At 40.5% G+C, this 15412-nt stretch overlaps 2 protein-coding genes and 1 long non-coding RNA gene across 3 annotated transcripts in view; 2 read left to right on the top strand and 1 right to left on the bottom strand.

Moving 5' to 3' along the window:
* The window catches only part of klhl26 (kelch-like family member 26), a 69625-nt gene that overhangs the window by 31116 nt on the left and 23097 nt on the right, over positions 1–15412 (top strand). The window lies entirely within an intron of this gene.
* Positions 545–13786, bottom strand: comp (cartilage oligomeric matrix protein). The gene is made up of 19 exons (XM_004574382.6): positions 13561–13786; positions 9715–9788; positions 9547–9598; positions 9168–9316; positions 8810–8947; positions 8547–8624; positions 7612–7764; positions 7293–7397; positions 6961–7068; positions 6713–6872; positions 5791–5909; positions 5452–5504; positions 5156–5349; positions 4903–5081; positions 4750–4798; positions 4342–4538; positions 2441–2613; positions 1314–1453; positions 545–880 (listed from the first exon to the last, which is right to left on the bottom strand). Exons 1-19 carry the CDS (start codon positions 13625–13627, stop codon positions 822–824), a joined length of 2247 nt encoding a protein of 748 aa, XP_004574439.1. The 5' UTR covers positions 13628–13786; the 3' UTR covers positions 545–821.
* On the top strand, positions 6992–13881 carry LOC143412719 (uncharacterized). Its single transcript, XR_013093262.1, has 3 exons — positions 6992–7091; positions 13579–13658; positions 13748–13881. It is a non-coding gene; the product is annotated as an uncharacterized LOC143412719 (long non-coding RNA).

Here is a 15412-nt window from a genome sequence, read left to right as displayed (position 1 = left end):
TTAATAACATATAATACCTATAAAGCCAATTTTAAATTGAATGATCATCAACGTAATTTTACTAAAGTAAATGTAATTTACCTTTCTCTGTTATAGACTGTGCTATAAAACTTCTCGGTCTGAGAAGTCGAGCTGATTCTTAAGTGCTTTAAACTTGCATTATTTCTAGCCAATTTGTATAGAAGTCTATAAGAAACATGACCTTACTGCTCACTCGATTTATGCCCACAGTAAACAGTTTACTCATAAATGTATTGTTTCAGCTGCTAGCTTCAGGTTCTCTTTAATACAATTTAATTTTTATTTTGTAAATTATTTACCCATTTAGAGTAAAATTGAGAGAAAAGCATAGCCTGCTTTGGGGAGTGACTACATTGTCATATACAGATCCCTTATGGTGAATGTCCAGTGTCTTAATGACATCTAGTTTAAAACAAAAAACAAAAAAACAAGATGGTAAGCGCTATAATCCCCAAGTGGATGCATCTAAACAGGGATATTAGATGCATTGATATCCATGGTTTCAGTATGCACAGACATCAGATTCCCACACAACAACAACATTTATTCATTAGTGACAGTCCAATCTTTTCAAGTGGTTTTTCTGAAGTGGAAAATGTTATATAATTTTTAATCTAACATTATACCACTTCCCTTTGAACACATATTACCGTTGCTCTGCACCACAATCGATCAATTTTCACTGGAGACATTTCCAACACTTCTGCTGGATTTTTAATTAAACTTATCGCCGTGATGATCTTCTTTCTGAGATCCAGCTGTGCATTGGAAAGCGTTCTCTTTGGGCCTGTTTGTTGTCATCAGGCTACCAGCTGGACCTGCTGGGCTCTGTAGGCATCAAAATCCTCTGGAAGAGTGTCTGAAGAAACACAGTGGAAAGCCAGTTCACAATTCAGTTTGAAAAAATCACACATTTTGTGGCAGCATTCATGGCTCTGCTAATAATAGCATACTTCCAGTCAGTGCATAACTGGTTAACAAAAACACACCAAATAACCAAGTTATCCAACATCAGACATGACTGGCTTCAAAAGCTAGCAGGGCACTTGGAGAGCGAATCCTCTGCAAGGTAAAAGCAATATTTTTCATATTTAAGAAAGTGTTCTAAATATAGCCACTAAAACTGAAATGGCTTATGTTTGATTGCTTTGTGAAATTTGGCTCGGTATTTCCTGCTGACAAAGAAACAAATGGCACTAGTTCTTTCCTTGGCAGAGGAACATTGTTGAATAAATGAAAAACGCTTTGTGGCTGCAGTCCAGCCTTTCAACTCTTCTGAATGTTTCACTCACCGTTGCAGCGATAACGCAGGTTGGCCCAGATAATGTTCTCCTGGGAGAAGCAGAAGACTCCCAGTCGGCCTCCTCTCATGGTCGCGTCTATGATGACGCCCGTGTCCGCTACCATTTGAGTGCCCTCGTAGAAACGAACTCTGCAAACCAACAAAGCGCAGCAACCAACATTGCATTAACAAAGTGTTAATAACACTTGCAGAATTACATTTTATGGCTGATTCTTTTTCTCTAGCACCACCAATGTAATCAAATTTTTACTTTTATTGAAATATTTATAAAACGGTTGCATGTATTCACTGTACATGTTCATCTATTCTCGACTACATGCCTCTGGCACTATCATGTTGAGAAAATGTTTCCACAGACACACAGATGTTTCCACACATTTGACTATGACACACGTACATAAATACACACGAGTTTGCATGGATATCTTTGGAAAGCCCCTTATAATAACCATAACCATCCCAGCTACATAAGCCGGGCGATCGTGGCTCAAAGAGTTGGCAGTTTGTCTTGTAACCGGAAGGTTGACGGTCCAAGCCCCGGCTCGGACAGTCTTGGTCGTTGTATCCTTGGGCAAGACAGCTGTTTGTTCAGTGACCTCTTGTCCCTCATTGGCTCAGATGTCTCCAGGTTCTGGCCAGTGATGGTTCCAGCATTAGGGATTAATTTGTTGATCCTGCTGGCATCCCTGGCACTGATACTCATGATTACTCAGTTTTGTTGATCAGACCTCACCCAGTTCACACACACGCACACCTGTGACACTTTCATGCTGAGAAAGTATTTTCACAGGCACAGAGACATTTCCACATATTTGACTATGACGCACCCAATAGATAAATAAATACAAAACCTTTGTCTAGCCCCTTATCGTACTCTTAACCATCCCATCTATATGCATAACCATAAATTAAAACCTTATTCTAATGTTAAACCTAAAGAAAATCTCAAGGTCCTCAGTTTTTCAAAATGTCCCCAATCTAATGGTCCAATGCTCGAACTGGTCCTCACTAAGATGATTAAACAAATATACACACACACTCTCTATCATAAGATGAATGTTATTTTCCAGCCTGTGGCTCCTACAAAACATCAGCGTTAATTGTGTGTCACGGTACCTGATGTAGCCGTCAGCAGGCCGGTGCTGGAGGAACCAGCGGTACGAGGTCTTATCTTTCCAGCCAACATTGCGAGCGTCTTTCCACAGGAGCTTCACCTGATCGGTGGTGTCGCCCGTGTGCCACAAAGCGTTCCGCAAGTTTTCACCTGGACCTGTGTTTGATTTCACTGCCTTAAGAAGAGTAAAAAAAGGGATAACGTGTTTGCGATCACGTTTTGTTTTTGTTTTTTTATTATAGATTATTTCACAACTCATATGAGAGAGAGAGAGAGAGAGAGAGAGAGAGAGATAGCCTTTATTTGTCAGTTGCAGGTCTTTTGCCCACAACCGAGATGACAGACCTTGCCGACCGTACATACAATACACAAACATCACATTGGGGAGACAGGTCAGGCTAGGTAGCGAGGAAAAAACATCGAAATGTGTAACACAAAAAGATGCACAGATATCAATCAACACACCATAGCACAATAAACACAGACAAGCAACATGGGAAAGAGTTCCAGTGTGTACATCTGATCTGGGACCGCTGCAATCTTTCGACTGCGCCTCCAACTGACCCGATGTCCACATCAGAGGGGAGGTAAGCGTTGGAGGTGGCGTTGGATCCGGGGTAGGGAGGGTGATGCGTCGGTGAGTGCTTATTAGTATATGTATGTGTGTGCGTGTCCATAGTTCAGCTGAGACAGTGTCCTTCGCCCTGCTAGGCTAAGTAAACAGTCTTCCAGCCAACCCTGGTGGCCTTGCATGGAATGGGAAGAAACAGACTAAACACAGTCGTTATCAGGGTGTTTTGTTCAGCTCCGGCCTTGCAGCTGGCGCCAAGAGGGTATCCGCATAAGTGATGGTATTTTTTACTTTAGTGCGAACAGCTCATATGAATTTCAAAGCAGTTCTACAGTCCAACACTGGTCTCTCAATCTCCCGTTGGAGAGCCGCGAGCTTCGCCATACTTGCGTTCTGTGTTGTCATTTCTTGTGCTCAAGGAGCCGATTTCTGAGAACTCACGGCAGTGTGTCTCCCCGAGATGTCATCCAATTTTGCGCCCAGAGATGTTATTCCGGGTTAGCCCTTCCGAGATGTATCCAGTCTGCAGTCAGAGATCTTATTCTGAGTATTCACAGCACCCGTAGCCTCTCCAAGATCTTATCCGTGCTGACTCAATGAGCCCATTTTGAGAAACTCACGCCTCTCCCATCGTTCCAATCCCAGCGGGCAGCCTTGTGGGGGTTTGAACAGCCGGTTCCGCTTCCTTAATTCTTCGATAAGTCAGGGCCAAGCCAGCTCTGATCAGCCAGAACCCTGTTACCATGGTTCCGAATAGGTCAATATCTTCAGCACTCAGGCTCACCCAAGCCCAAACTTCTCGTTGAGAAAGGGGTGTCAATTGCATTTAGGGACCAGTTGATCCAATCCATAATTCCTCTTTTAGGTTTTAGAGAACAGACTGTGAGAGAATGTTCCAGGGAAAATACAAAAATACAAAAAAAAAACGAGACTAGACAAGGACATAAGCAGGGAAGATAAGGGAGAGGAGAAAAAGTGTGTCCGGCTCCTCCGAGAGCCAAAGAAGAGGCTGTTTGTATGCCTCTACTAAATCTACAGATTATCAACAAATTTACTACCATTTTCTGACCATGGCAACTAAAATTGTTTTTAAGGTTTAACTGGTTGGTTGTAAGCCACAAGGCAGTGAAAATAATCGTCTTTTAGCTCATTATTTCATTATGGACACTTCTTCAAATGGACTGTGCTGCAAAACCTTGACCCTATAAAGCATTTAAACCATAGATTAAATATTAATACAACTACTAGTTACAGCTCAAAGTCTCTTTACGACTAATCCGTTATCCTGAAGTGGAGCTGGAATTTCTTGCAAACAGTACGGCAGTGACATACCTTCAGTTGGATTCCTGGTTCTGCCACGGCTCTGAATGGGTTTGCCTGCCAGTAGATCTGCTCCACCTGCTTCCACATCACCACGTAGAAGCTGGAGCTGTCCTGGTACGCAAATATAAAACCTGCATAGTCGTCGTCCGTTACCGTATTAACATGAAATGTTCCTTCAAAATCTACTCCGCTGAAAGCTGTGTAACCTGCAGGACAAATTATTTCACATCAGATTTTGTTTTTAAAATGTAGTATAGACGTATAGCTCTATGTGCAGTAAATTAAAGCAACAGCCAGGGGCCTATTAGTAGGTGAATTTGGTTTCCTTTAAACAAATCCATGCCATTTTCGGTCATTTCAGATGGCAGTTTAATATTTATATTTTATATTTTCTTGAAATGTCAAACAGTTTTTTACCAACAGCCAATCCAGGATCGCTGTTCATAGTCTGGACGATCTCTCTTCCCTGTACAAACAGAACAGTGAATTGTAGAGAAATGTTATTTCATGACATGTTATTCTGGCAAAAAAATAGAACAGCAAAAATCAAAGAAGCCATAATCGCTTGACCTGGTTCAGCACCACCCAGTTAGGATCGATTTGTGCGTCTCCTTCTGGATCTAAAACGACTGTCTGGTACTCCCTGAAGTCAGTGAGGGTGACCTCTGCGTTTTCTGGACAGACGTCTATTGGGTCAATTATGGTGTCGTTGTCGAAATCCTTCTCACATACATTACCCACGCCGTCACCTGGGAGGATAGGTAGATATTAGGCGTAAGTAAAGCACAAACTTTTATTTTAATATGTCAACAGTGTCCCACACCGTCAGAGTCCTCCTGTAGAGGGTTGGGGATCAGACGGCAGTTATCAGGACCAGGTGGCAGCAGGTCTGGGATCCCATCGTTGTCATCGTCATCATCACACTCGTCTCCCTTTCCATCTTTGTCAGTATCCAACTGAGAGCTGTTGATGACAGCTGGGCAGTTGTCCCGAGAGTCTTGGTGACCATCGCCATCACTGGACAAGAGACAGATGTTATAGCAGGTGCAAATTTGACTTGGAGAATGAAAACAGATCCAGATAAATACAAGTGACTTGACTGATGAGCTCACACAATACCTGTCCTTGTTAGTGTCACAGGGGTCGCCAATCAAATCATTGTCCGCATCCATCTGAGAAACATAAGTTGAGTCGAATTTCAGATATGAAATTTTCCAAAGAATAACAAGCAGACAATGGCAATGATAATCCCAGCTAGGAAAGACAATGTGGACTGAATAATGCACCATGAGTGTGATGCTACATCCTGGAGTACACGCTATACCAAATTACTGTTGCAGACTAAAAAGTTAAACCACTAGAGGCCATTAAAAGAAAGATTTTCTACTTAAGATTAACTGCTTAACTTCTCGTGCCTTTTTGCAAGATATTGATGTAACGTGTGAAGACATTTCTCACCTGGTCAGGGTTGGGATCATAGGGACAACTGTCGCAGGCATCTCCCACTTTGTCACCGTCTCGATCTTTCTGGTCAGCATTTGGGACCCTTTTGCAGTTGTCAAGGTGATTGGGAATTCCTGGGGTTAACATTGGGAATGTTAGAAAATATTATAGTAACCCGAAGACAGGCACATAGCTTTAATGTGTTGTCAGTGATGGACAGCAGTTTGTTCACTGTCCTCTTGTCCACCATTGACTCAGATGTCTCCAGATTCTGGCCAGTGATGGTTCCAGCCTTGTGGATTAATTCGTTGACCCTGCTGGCATCTCTAATGCTCACGATTACTCAGTCTGGTTGGTCAGACCATACTCATTCTCAACTACACACCTGTAGCACCACCATGCTGATAAAGTATGTTTAAAGGAAACCAAATCCACCTACCAACACGAAGACATTTCCACACATTTGACTATGACAGACCCAATAAATAAATAAATACAAAATCTTTGTCTGACCCATTATCGTAATCTTAACCATCCCATCTACGTGCATAACCATAAATTAAAACCTCATTCTAATTTTAAACCTAAAGCAAATCTCAACCAGGCCTTTACAGGAGTGTGTGTGGCCCACAGGTCCTTATTTTCCAAAATGTCACCAATCTAACTGTCTAAAGTTCAAAATGGTTCTTACTAAGATGGTTAAACAAGTGCATGTGCATACACACACACACACACACACACACTCACACACTCATAGTCATAACATGAAAATGATTCCAGTTGATAGGTTGTAAAAATCTCATGTATCAAATTCACATTCAAATCACATCTCAAATTAAAGGCATATCAATACATGTCAGTGTTTCTAATTAACAGCCAGAGTAAATAGGTCTTGTAATTAATATAGATTTAAAATCTATTTTCACAAAGTCTTTACCATCGCCATCGATATCTTCATCGCATTCATCTCCATATTTGTCCACGTCTGTGTCTTTCTGGTCATTGTTTTTGACGGCAGGACAGTTGTCGCAGGCATCGCCAAAGTCATCCTCATCGATGTTCCTCTGGTCCACATTGGGCACCAACACACAGTTATCCTGGGAAAAAGATGTTTTAGTCCCTGAGAGCAAAGTTACATGATTTTACTATATTTTCTTTCAACCTCAGTATCCTTTGTGTATGAACCTGTGTATTTAAGATCCCATCCCCATCTGCGTCTTCATCGCAGGCATCTCCAATTCCATCACTGTCAGCATCTTCTTGACCAGAGTTTGGAACAGTGAGACAGTTATCCTGGAAGAAACATAAGCAGATGGGTAAGTTTTAATTAATACTTTTGTTTTGTATAAAGTGATAAAGACCTTCTTTGATCTGGGATTGAGGTTTGAATTTAAAGTATGACAACATCTTCTTTTATGTCACATTTTTATAAGATCTTTGATCTTCTTCACAGCTAAATAAACTGTTTTAATATGGGTAACTTTCAAAGAGTTCTCTTAGATATGAAGGAGATTTACCTTGTTGCAGTTACTATCAGGACAGTCCAGTTTTTCATCTGGGAAACCATCGATGTCGGTGTCAGGACCACACACATAGCCATTGCCAGCCCATCCGACTCCACACTATAAGGATGGAAAATGTTTTAGAAGCTGTACATAATGCTTTTATTGGCTCTGTTTTGTGGTCTGCACAACATGAGCATAAGTGCTCAAACAGCTATTTCCCAATAGCTGCTATTATTGTTATAACATGATGAGGAAGGAATGTTGTAATAGCTTTGATAACCCATCAAAGCTAAATCCAAGGAGCTAAAACATAAAAGTTTTATTTGCTCACCTGGCACTCGATGGTCCCCTCTCGATGGACGATGCACTCTGCGCTGGCGTGGCAGGGGTTGGGTTGGCCATTGCCACAGGCTCTCTCAGGCTTACAGCCTTGTTGCTGATCCCCAGTGTAGCCTGTCTTACAGGGACCACATCTGAAAGAGCCCTGATAGAACCATCCCACCAAGTCACAGGTGCCCACATTGGTAGTGTTAACATGGAACTTAAAACACAGTGCTTCAGACAGCAAACGAAGGAGAAATATTGGTCCTAAGATTACACATACATTTGGCATGGGATATACTGCATTTATACAAAACACTGAGTTCACCGTGGGCTTCACTATGCAATCTTTAACCCTAACTGATAACCCTAGACTGGAGTTTGATGCATATCCACTAATGACAGGTTAGGGCCTTTCTATGTGGAGTGTACACCTTCTCCATGGGACCAATTATCAGCTATCACTATCCTGCGATGTGCATTGGGAATTTTAGAAGGATGTTTGCAGTGAGTAAAAACCCCTCTCCGCTCTCCGTTCAAGCTGAAGCACATGCACAACCACAAATTAGTCCTGGTGACCTGCCAAAGCTGTACCCTGTTTCTAGGCTCCAGCCCCTGCAACCGTGAACTGAGTAGGCAGTTAAGAAAATAGATGGATGGAAATTGTTTCTATTTAAATTACCATTTTAGGAATAAAGTTTAAACCATTAAGAGACTGCTCAAAAACATTCTGTTGCAATTCGTCTTGGACACAGTTACATGCAGTTAACCCAGAGGATTGTGTTTCCAATACTGTATCAGCTGTAAGGTAGGACTGCTGCTACTACGGCCAAAAGTGATTAAGGATGAAAATAAATAAAATATTCAGCCAACACAAAGAATGACTCTAACTGAGGCTTAGATCTAATCAGCAATTTCATGGAAATTCACTTTGTTCATACTTACGGGGGTGTTCAGACACACGGAGTTCGCCACGCAGCCTCCATTGTTGGGACCATCACACTCATTAATATCTCTGCATACCTTAAAAAGGACAGAGATTTAAAGACAAATGCAAAGTCACTTGAATGGTCTTTACCATTAAGACTGAAAAAGGAGGCAAAAAGAAAAATAAGTCGGAGAGAGAAGGAAGTTTGTTTTGGGCGGCCACGTAAAGTCCAAATTGATCTCATGTTGAATGGAACCATAAACTGCTGCATGGTGCCGACCTGTTTGTTGGCAGTGGCGTAGGCAAGACCGACGCCCTGGACCTGCGGGCCAGTGTATCCAGCGGGGCAGGAGCCGCAGCGGAAACCTGGGGATGTGTTGATGCAGCGAACACCCATGTGGCACGGTTTCACAGTGCACTGTTCGTAATAAGGAGACACACACACGTCAGGATGTTTTTAGGATGAGGACCTGCATTCATTTAGATGAGCCCTTTACTGGGTTTCTAGTAAAGTCTAAATTTTAGCCATTTCGTCTCCTTCTAGTTGACGAAGTCAGGCAGAGAGTTTTCTGACCTTACAATGGTTATACCTGTAACACTGTACTGTCAGCAACAGTTTATCAAATCTCTGCTCGTACCTCATCCACGTCAGTGCAGTGGGTACCGTTTCCTTCCATGCCGTGAGGACAGGGTCCACATTTTACACCCTCTGGTGTTTCCACAAAGCTCACCCCAGGGTGGCAGGAGTTGGGCACACAGGTGGGTTGAGGTTGCATACCCCCCATTGCTGAGAAAAGATTACATCAAAGCAAATTATTAGTTGTTTCCTTTTGTCTTCAAATCTCTCTCCCATTTCTTCTAATGGACTACATAATCATAATATTCATAGTTGTGGAAAATTATGGATAATGGCTCAATTTCGATAAAGATAATTAAATTTCAATAATGATGTAATAATGTGTGTATTCTCAGACATAAACATAATTCCATCATTGATAAGCGAGCTTGTGAACTCACCACAGGCTTCACACTCCATCACTGTGTTCTTTAAGAATACAATCTCCTTAATCTGGAAAGTACAACCAACAGATTAAATACCTTTTTGCATTTCCTCAGCACCCTGAGTCAAACTGTTATCAAATGCAAGTAAAGGTAGTTAAATATATTTTTATGACAGAGCATTACCTGCTGCTTCAAAAGCTCTTTAATCTCACCCAAGACGAGATTAGTCATTTTAATCTGACTGATAATTTCTCCATCTGGGTTTGAAGAGAGAACAAACCAATTAGTAAAGGAAATCTTTTATATTCCCCATGCAAGGTTTTTAAAATTTATAATTTATATTTGCATTTGAAGTTATGAAAATAATTCATTAAACATGTTTGTGGTTGTTACAGTAAAAAATATAACTTTTCTACTCAGATTTTATGTTTTTGTCTTATTTTAGATAGTTACATTTCCTAGTAATTTGAGGAAGTAACTAGTAACTATAACTAATTACTTTTTCAAAGTAACTTGCCCAACATTGTCTACAGTGCTTCAAAGTTTCTCCTGTTTTACCTATTCACAGGAATAATTTGTTTTCAATTACCCATTTTTCTCTCGTCTAACCTTTAGTCAGATCAGTTAGCTAGAAATAACTAGTGTTAAAATTTACCTACTGAAGTATTGTATTTAAATAAAAATTTGATTTTTGATCATTCGGAGCATGATCTAGGAAAAAAAAGTGTGACCTTAAATGTACAACCTGATTCTCTGAAACTAAAAACAAAAGGAAAAAATAAGAATAAATAATCACAAACAAATACAAGCAGAAAACCTTTAAAAATAATGAAAACATAAAAGTTTAGACAATGTAATTTTATATACAGAACAAATTCGAAGAAACAGTTAATAAGAACTTTGCAGTAAAAACAAGAACTCAAGTTATAACTACACGGAGCAGGTTTGGTTTCTTGCTGCACTGCTTCACTTTTTCTGTGGAATTGTTTTGTTGGATGAACTGGCAGCTAGCTAGGGAGCAGTGTTTTGATATGTGTGTGGAGGGTCCTGTACAACATGATCCACTGCATGTTTAATGCCAAAGTCTAATGCCTGGCATTCCTCCACCACCACAGGACTCATTCGAATCCACAGCCCACACATTAACTGGAGTCAGAAGTCAAAAAAAAAAAAAATTCCGAGAAATAGAATGACACAAGATTATCCGGAAGATATGGGACATTTTTCCTGCTCACATGCTTTCTGGAATTAAGCTTATGGGTATCCTGGGATGCTTGGTTTCAGTATGATCTGTAGTTTTGGTGCAAATTGCCTTCATTTAACTACAAATCAACTATCGAGTGGGAAGCTTAATTTATAGATATAATCACAGGACTTTAACTGCAGGAATAAGAAGTTATAGGTTTCTGAATTACTTTTATGTTTGTGGAATAGTTATATTAAAGTCTAATATGTCTATCAAACTGAAACTCAGTGGTATATATATGTATGTGTATATATATATAATATTTATTATACTTATATTGAACTTCTGTTCTCTAATTAAGAACCTAATTAAGAACCTGTAATCTGATTCATTCAGAGGCAATAAGATGAAGCCAAAGCAGTATTGATAATATTGATAGTCTCTTAGAGGATACATATAGTGACTTGATCTCACTTTTTCACAAAGCCTAGTTAACAAAATTTCACAGTGGGGGAAATAATTATCTAATCCTCAGCTGAATTTGTAAATTTACTCCCTCACAAAAAAACAGTCTATAATTTTTCATTTATTGGAGAAAGACGGAATATCAGGGACAAGATTGTAGATCTGCACAAGGCTGGAAGGAGCTACAACTCCATCAGCAGGAAGCTTGTTGAGAAGGCGCTAACTGTTGGTGGGATCATTTGGAAATGGAAGAAATATAAAATGGCTATTACTTGCCCTTAATGCATCCATGCATGATTCTACCTCATGGACTGACAGTGATCATGATAAAGGTGTCATATCAGCTCAAAACTACACAAGAGAAGCTTGGACCACAGACACTACGAACATCATTGATGATACACCACACCATGATCGGCTGAAACTTGCAAAGCCTCCATGTTCCCCCAGCTCAGAAAGACACATGTACAGGCCTGTCTTAACATCTACATCAGTGAACATCTAAACGATTCAGAGGAGGCTTGGGAGAAAGTGCTGTGCTCAACTTGACCCGCTGTATTTGGAGAAAGAACAGCATTCCCACAGTCCAGCGTGGAGGTGGAAACATTACGCTTTGAGGCTGTTTGTCTGCTGGGAGTCCAGGATGACTTCAGCGCATTGAGGGGACAATGGGTGGGGCCATGAAGCATAGAATCCGGGATGAGAAACTCACTGAAGATGTCTTAATGCATGCTTAGTAATCCAGGTAACCATATATCCACATGAACAGAATCAACTTTCTGGGAACACTGAAGAGAGTTTGTGAATGGATCTTCCATCATGCCAGTGATCTAAAACACAGTGCCAAGGCAACAAAGGGGGGGGCTAAAGAAAAAGTAGATTAAGGACATGAAGGACTAGAGATCTCAGTCCTACAGAAAGTCAAGGAACCTAAAGGATTTAGAGAGTTTTTGTAAAGAAGAGTGGGCCACAATCGCTCCTGCAACCCTGGTGACCAACTGCAAGAAACATCTGAAAGCTGTGGTTACCAGCAGGTGTTTCTCCACTAAGTATTAAGTCATGGGTGTCCAACTCCAGGCCTCAACGGCCAGTGTCCTGCAGGTTTTAGATCTCACCCTGGGTCAACACACCTGAATCAAATGATTAGTTAGCAGGTCTCTGGAGAACTTCAAGACATGTTGAGGAGGTAATTTAGCCATTAAAATCAGCTGTGTTGGATTAAGGACACAAAAAATGTGCAGGACACCGGCCCTTGAGCCCTGGAGTTGGACACCCTGCTTGCTTGGGGATCAAATACTTTCACTCAGTGAAAGCAATTCAGTTTATAACTTTTAGTTAAATTTGATCTTTCAAACCGTTGATCAGCAGTTGATTCTTCATATATCCAGCTTTTGAGATTCTTCACAACATTCATCTACTAACAGCATCTGTCTTGAACAAATTCTATAATGTGTTTTTTGGAGGCTTTCCTCTCAAAACAACCTCCTGCTGGGGCCATAAATAACACGATGAGAGCCGTGAGAGTGAAGCAAAACATTAAAGTGCGGCTAAAAGACAGAAAGACCTGATAATAAGTCTGAATAATAATGCAGGCGACGACACACTGTATCCATACGTTTATTGTTGTTTTAAAAATACCATTTGCAGGTCAGTTCAGCCGCATGTACCGGGCACCAAAAGCAGAAATCTCCTGAGCGTGTAGAGCAGGAAATGTGTTCTTGTCGTTAGCGGCAACTGTGTTTACCGAATGAATTCCACAGCAGAGAGAAGAGATACTCGACATAAATCACTGTCTCTGCTAATGGAAAGGAGGCTGAGTCCTGGACGACAGGAATCTCACTATGATTGTTTTCCCTTGTTGTGTGCGCAGAACTTTCCAGCCCTCGTGAGCTTTGAGCTCCTTTAAGTCAATTTGTGTTCCTGCCCGACTATTTTTCTAATTTTTCATAACAAAAAGCTCTACCTCCCCTAAAAATAAATATAATAATTAATTTAAAAAATCATATTGAAATAATTAATAAAATCTGGCTTTGAATTCATTTCATTTGCAGCTTTTTGTCATTTGTCTTATGTAACACCCCTTTCTCTTGTTCTGCATAGCAGTTTCCATTAATAACATTTCATTTATCAGATTAATTACTTAAGAAAACACTAACCTGTCGCCAGAAACTACCAAAAGCTGTAACATCTTCCCCAGATGGATAAATCAGTTTATATTTTCTAATGTTTTAAATTATGCCTTCTTTCTCTGCTGCGTCTCCACATCAGTCGTCATATATTGTTTGTGTTTCTTTCAAATTAAAACTCTGAAACTTTACCCTTTACTCATATTTACTGCTAATGCTCTTTAATCTTCCGATATCAAACGTATTTCTCACCTCTCTGTCCTGCAACAGCGCTCCCTCCTATGCAGAGCACACAGGTCAGCCCCAGAAACCACAGCATGTCTTCACCTCTGCAAAAAGCACCAGTTCAGGTACAGCAGGTTACTCTCTTCCTTCCCTCTGTTCCTCCTGCGATCCTTAACCCAACAAAGGTTCTGGGGTATTTTCTTCTCTACTTTAGGTTTTATACGCCACCTTCTACCCCCCCTCCTGTGGTTTACATCTCCATCCCTTCCCTTAAAGCTCCAAGAAAAAGGAAGAAGAAGGCGTCTGGTTACACAACAAAATACACCCCCACAATGCGGTGTAACAGCGGCATTACTTGCTGTGTTTTTTGGTCACGTCACTCCAAAACGACACAAGTAAAGATGCTGAAGAAAGTGTTTCGAGGGTTGTTTGGCTGCTGCTTTTGGATTTCTGTGTTGATTATTCCTTAAATGGCTGAATGTTTCTAGAATATCCAAGGATCCAAGGTTCAACTAACCACATAATGAGTACAATGAAAAGAAATGAGCAGATGTACTGAAGCTGGTCCAAACACTTTTGTGGATTGCTCCATTACAAAAAAGGTCAACATTTTTTCAAACTTTGTTTAAACTGTGATTAGAACAAAATGAAAGAAACTCTCCAAAGAAGAAAACACCAAGATCAGTTAAATTATTAGGAAATTAAAATTTCCATCCATTTTCATATTTCAGTACGGTGATCAAACATGTAATCTCCCCACAGAACACCCCAGGCTGTCACCATATCAGCACATTTACTCACAGTACCATTTTAATCTGTAGCACTTACACAGACACCTCTAATGGTCTGCAGATGAGATTAAAAGCTAGCAATCAATCCTAATACATGGAAGCACGTGCAGAATAAAACACCAACACTTTCATCATTAATAATTACGTGCAATGACATCAGCTACGTCTACAGGAACTGTATTATCATCACTGATGACTGTCAGAGTTGTTTTACTCCTGCAGTAGGGTTAGTTGTCAGTAATGAGATCAGCAGATGTTGGATGTTTTGCTCCAGATCAACTTAAAAGCTGACAGCAGTCAAAGTTACATTCATACAGTCAAAGCACAATACGAATGCTTGCTTGTTCTAGTCTGTATGTGTGAGAAATCAGACAGATAGATAGAAAATGCATCGAGCAGATATTTTACGTCTCTGATCTTTAGGAATGTGAGGAATGTTAGGGTTAAAAGCCGAGTGGAACAACCTCCTGCAAACTTCATTAGTGATGGTTTGCTGCCTATGCTACAACAGTTTGTGAACACATCAGGGGGCTTCTCAGTTTCTGAAGATATGACTCGAGGTTCACCTCTGCCCTTTTCTGTTTTCTCTTTCTTGTTTTTTTGGGTTTGTTTGTTTCTTTTTTTAACCTTCCAGCAGCTTCAGGGTTACATAATATCAACTGAGTGCCAATGCTGCATGTAAAAAGAATTATATTTTGGCCCTGGATATGTCTTTAAATGATGAGAACTAAGGTAAGGAATAATAGTAATGAATACTGGCTTTTGCACCACGCTGTAGCACAAAAAAGCTTCACATGGAGAAACAGGGTGTACCTCTGAATTAGAATTCCCAAAATTCGACATGGACCGGCCCCTGCTTAGGGCAGAGCTTCTGAAACCTTCTATAGTCGAGTCAATTGCAGTCTTAAAGCTCGAGTTGATCTGGGAGTTGATCACTTGTACAGTTGTCTATGGGGCTTTGCCACCAGAGAGGAAATTCCCTTTCATAGTAAAAAGACCATTTCATTGTATACTGTGTTATTTCAAAATATATGCTGAGGACAGTTTACTTGAAGCCTGACTGTGTCATATCCTTACATATGTAACAT

This window comes from Maylandia zebra, linkage group LG15 (assembly GCF_041146795.1).
Source record: "Maylandia zebra isolate NMK-2024a linkage group LG15, Mzebra_GT3a, whole genome shotgun sequence".
Taxonomy (NCBI): domain Eukaryota; kingdom Metazoa; phylum Chordata; class Actinopteri; order Cichliformes; family Cichlidae; genus Maylandia; species Maylandia zebra.
The sequence above is the reverse complement of the archived record's forward strand: the minus strand, read 5'-3'. Positions and strand labels throughout refer to the sequence as shown.

What these genes read in the sequence shown, in the direction of transcription:
- comp (XM_004574382.6), bottom strand. Translation starts at nt 13,627, where the DNA reads ATGCTGTGGTTTCTGGGGCTGACCTGTGTGCTCTGCATAGGAGGGAGC. An exon ending in ACTGCACTGACGTGGATGAG is followed by an intron (nt 8,948 to 9,167) that starts GTACGAGCAGAG and finishes TATTACGAACAG; the next exon opens with TGCACTGTGAAACCGTGCCA. An exon ending in AACCAGGAATCCAACTGAAG is followed by an intron (nt 2,614 to 4,341) that starts GTATGTCACTGC and finishes ACTCTTCTTAAG; the next exon opens with GCAGTGAAATCAAACACAGG.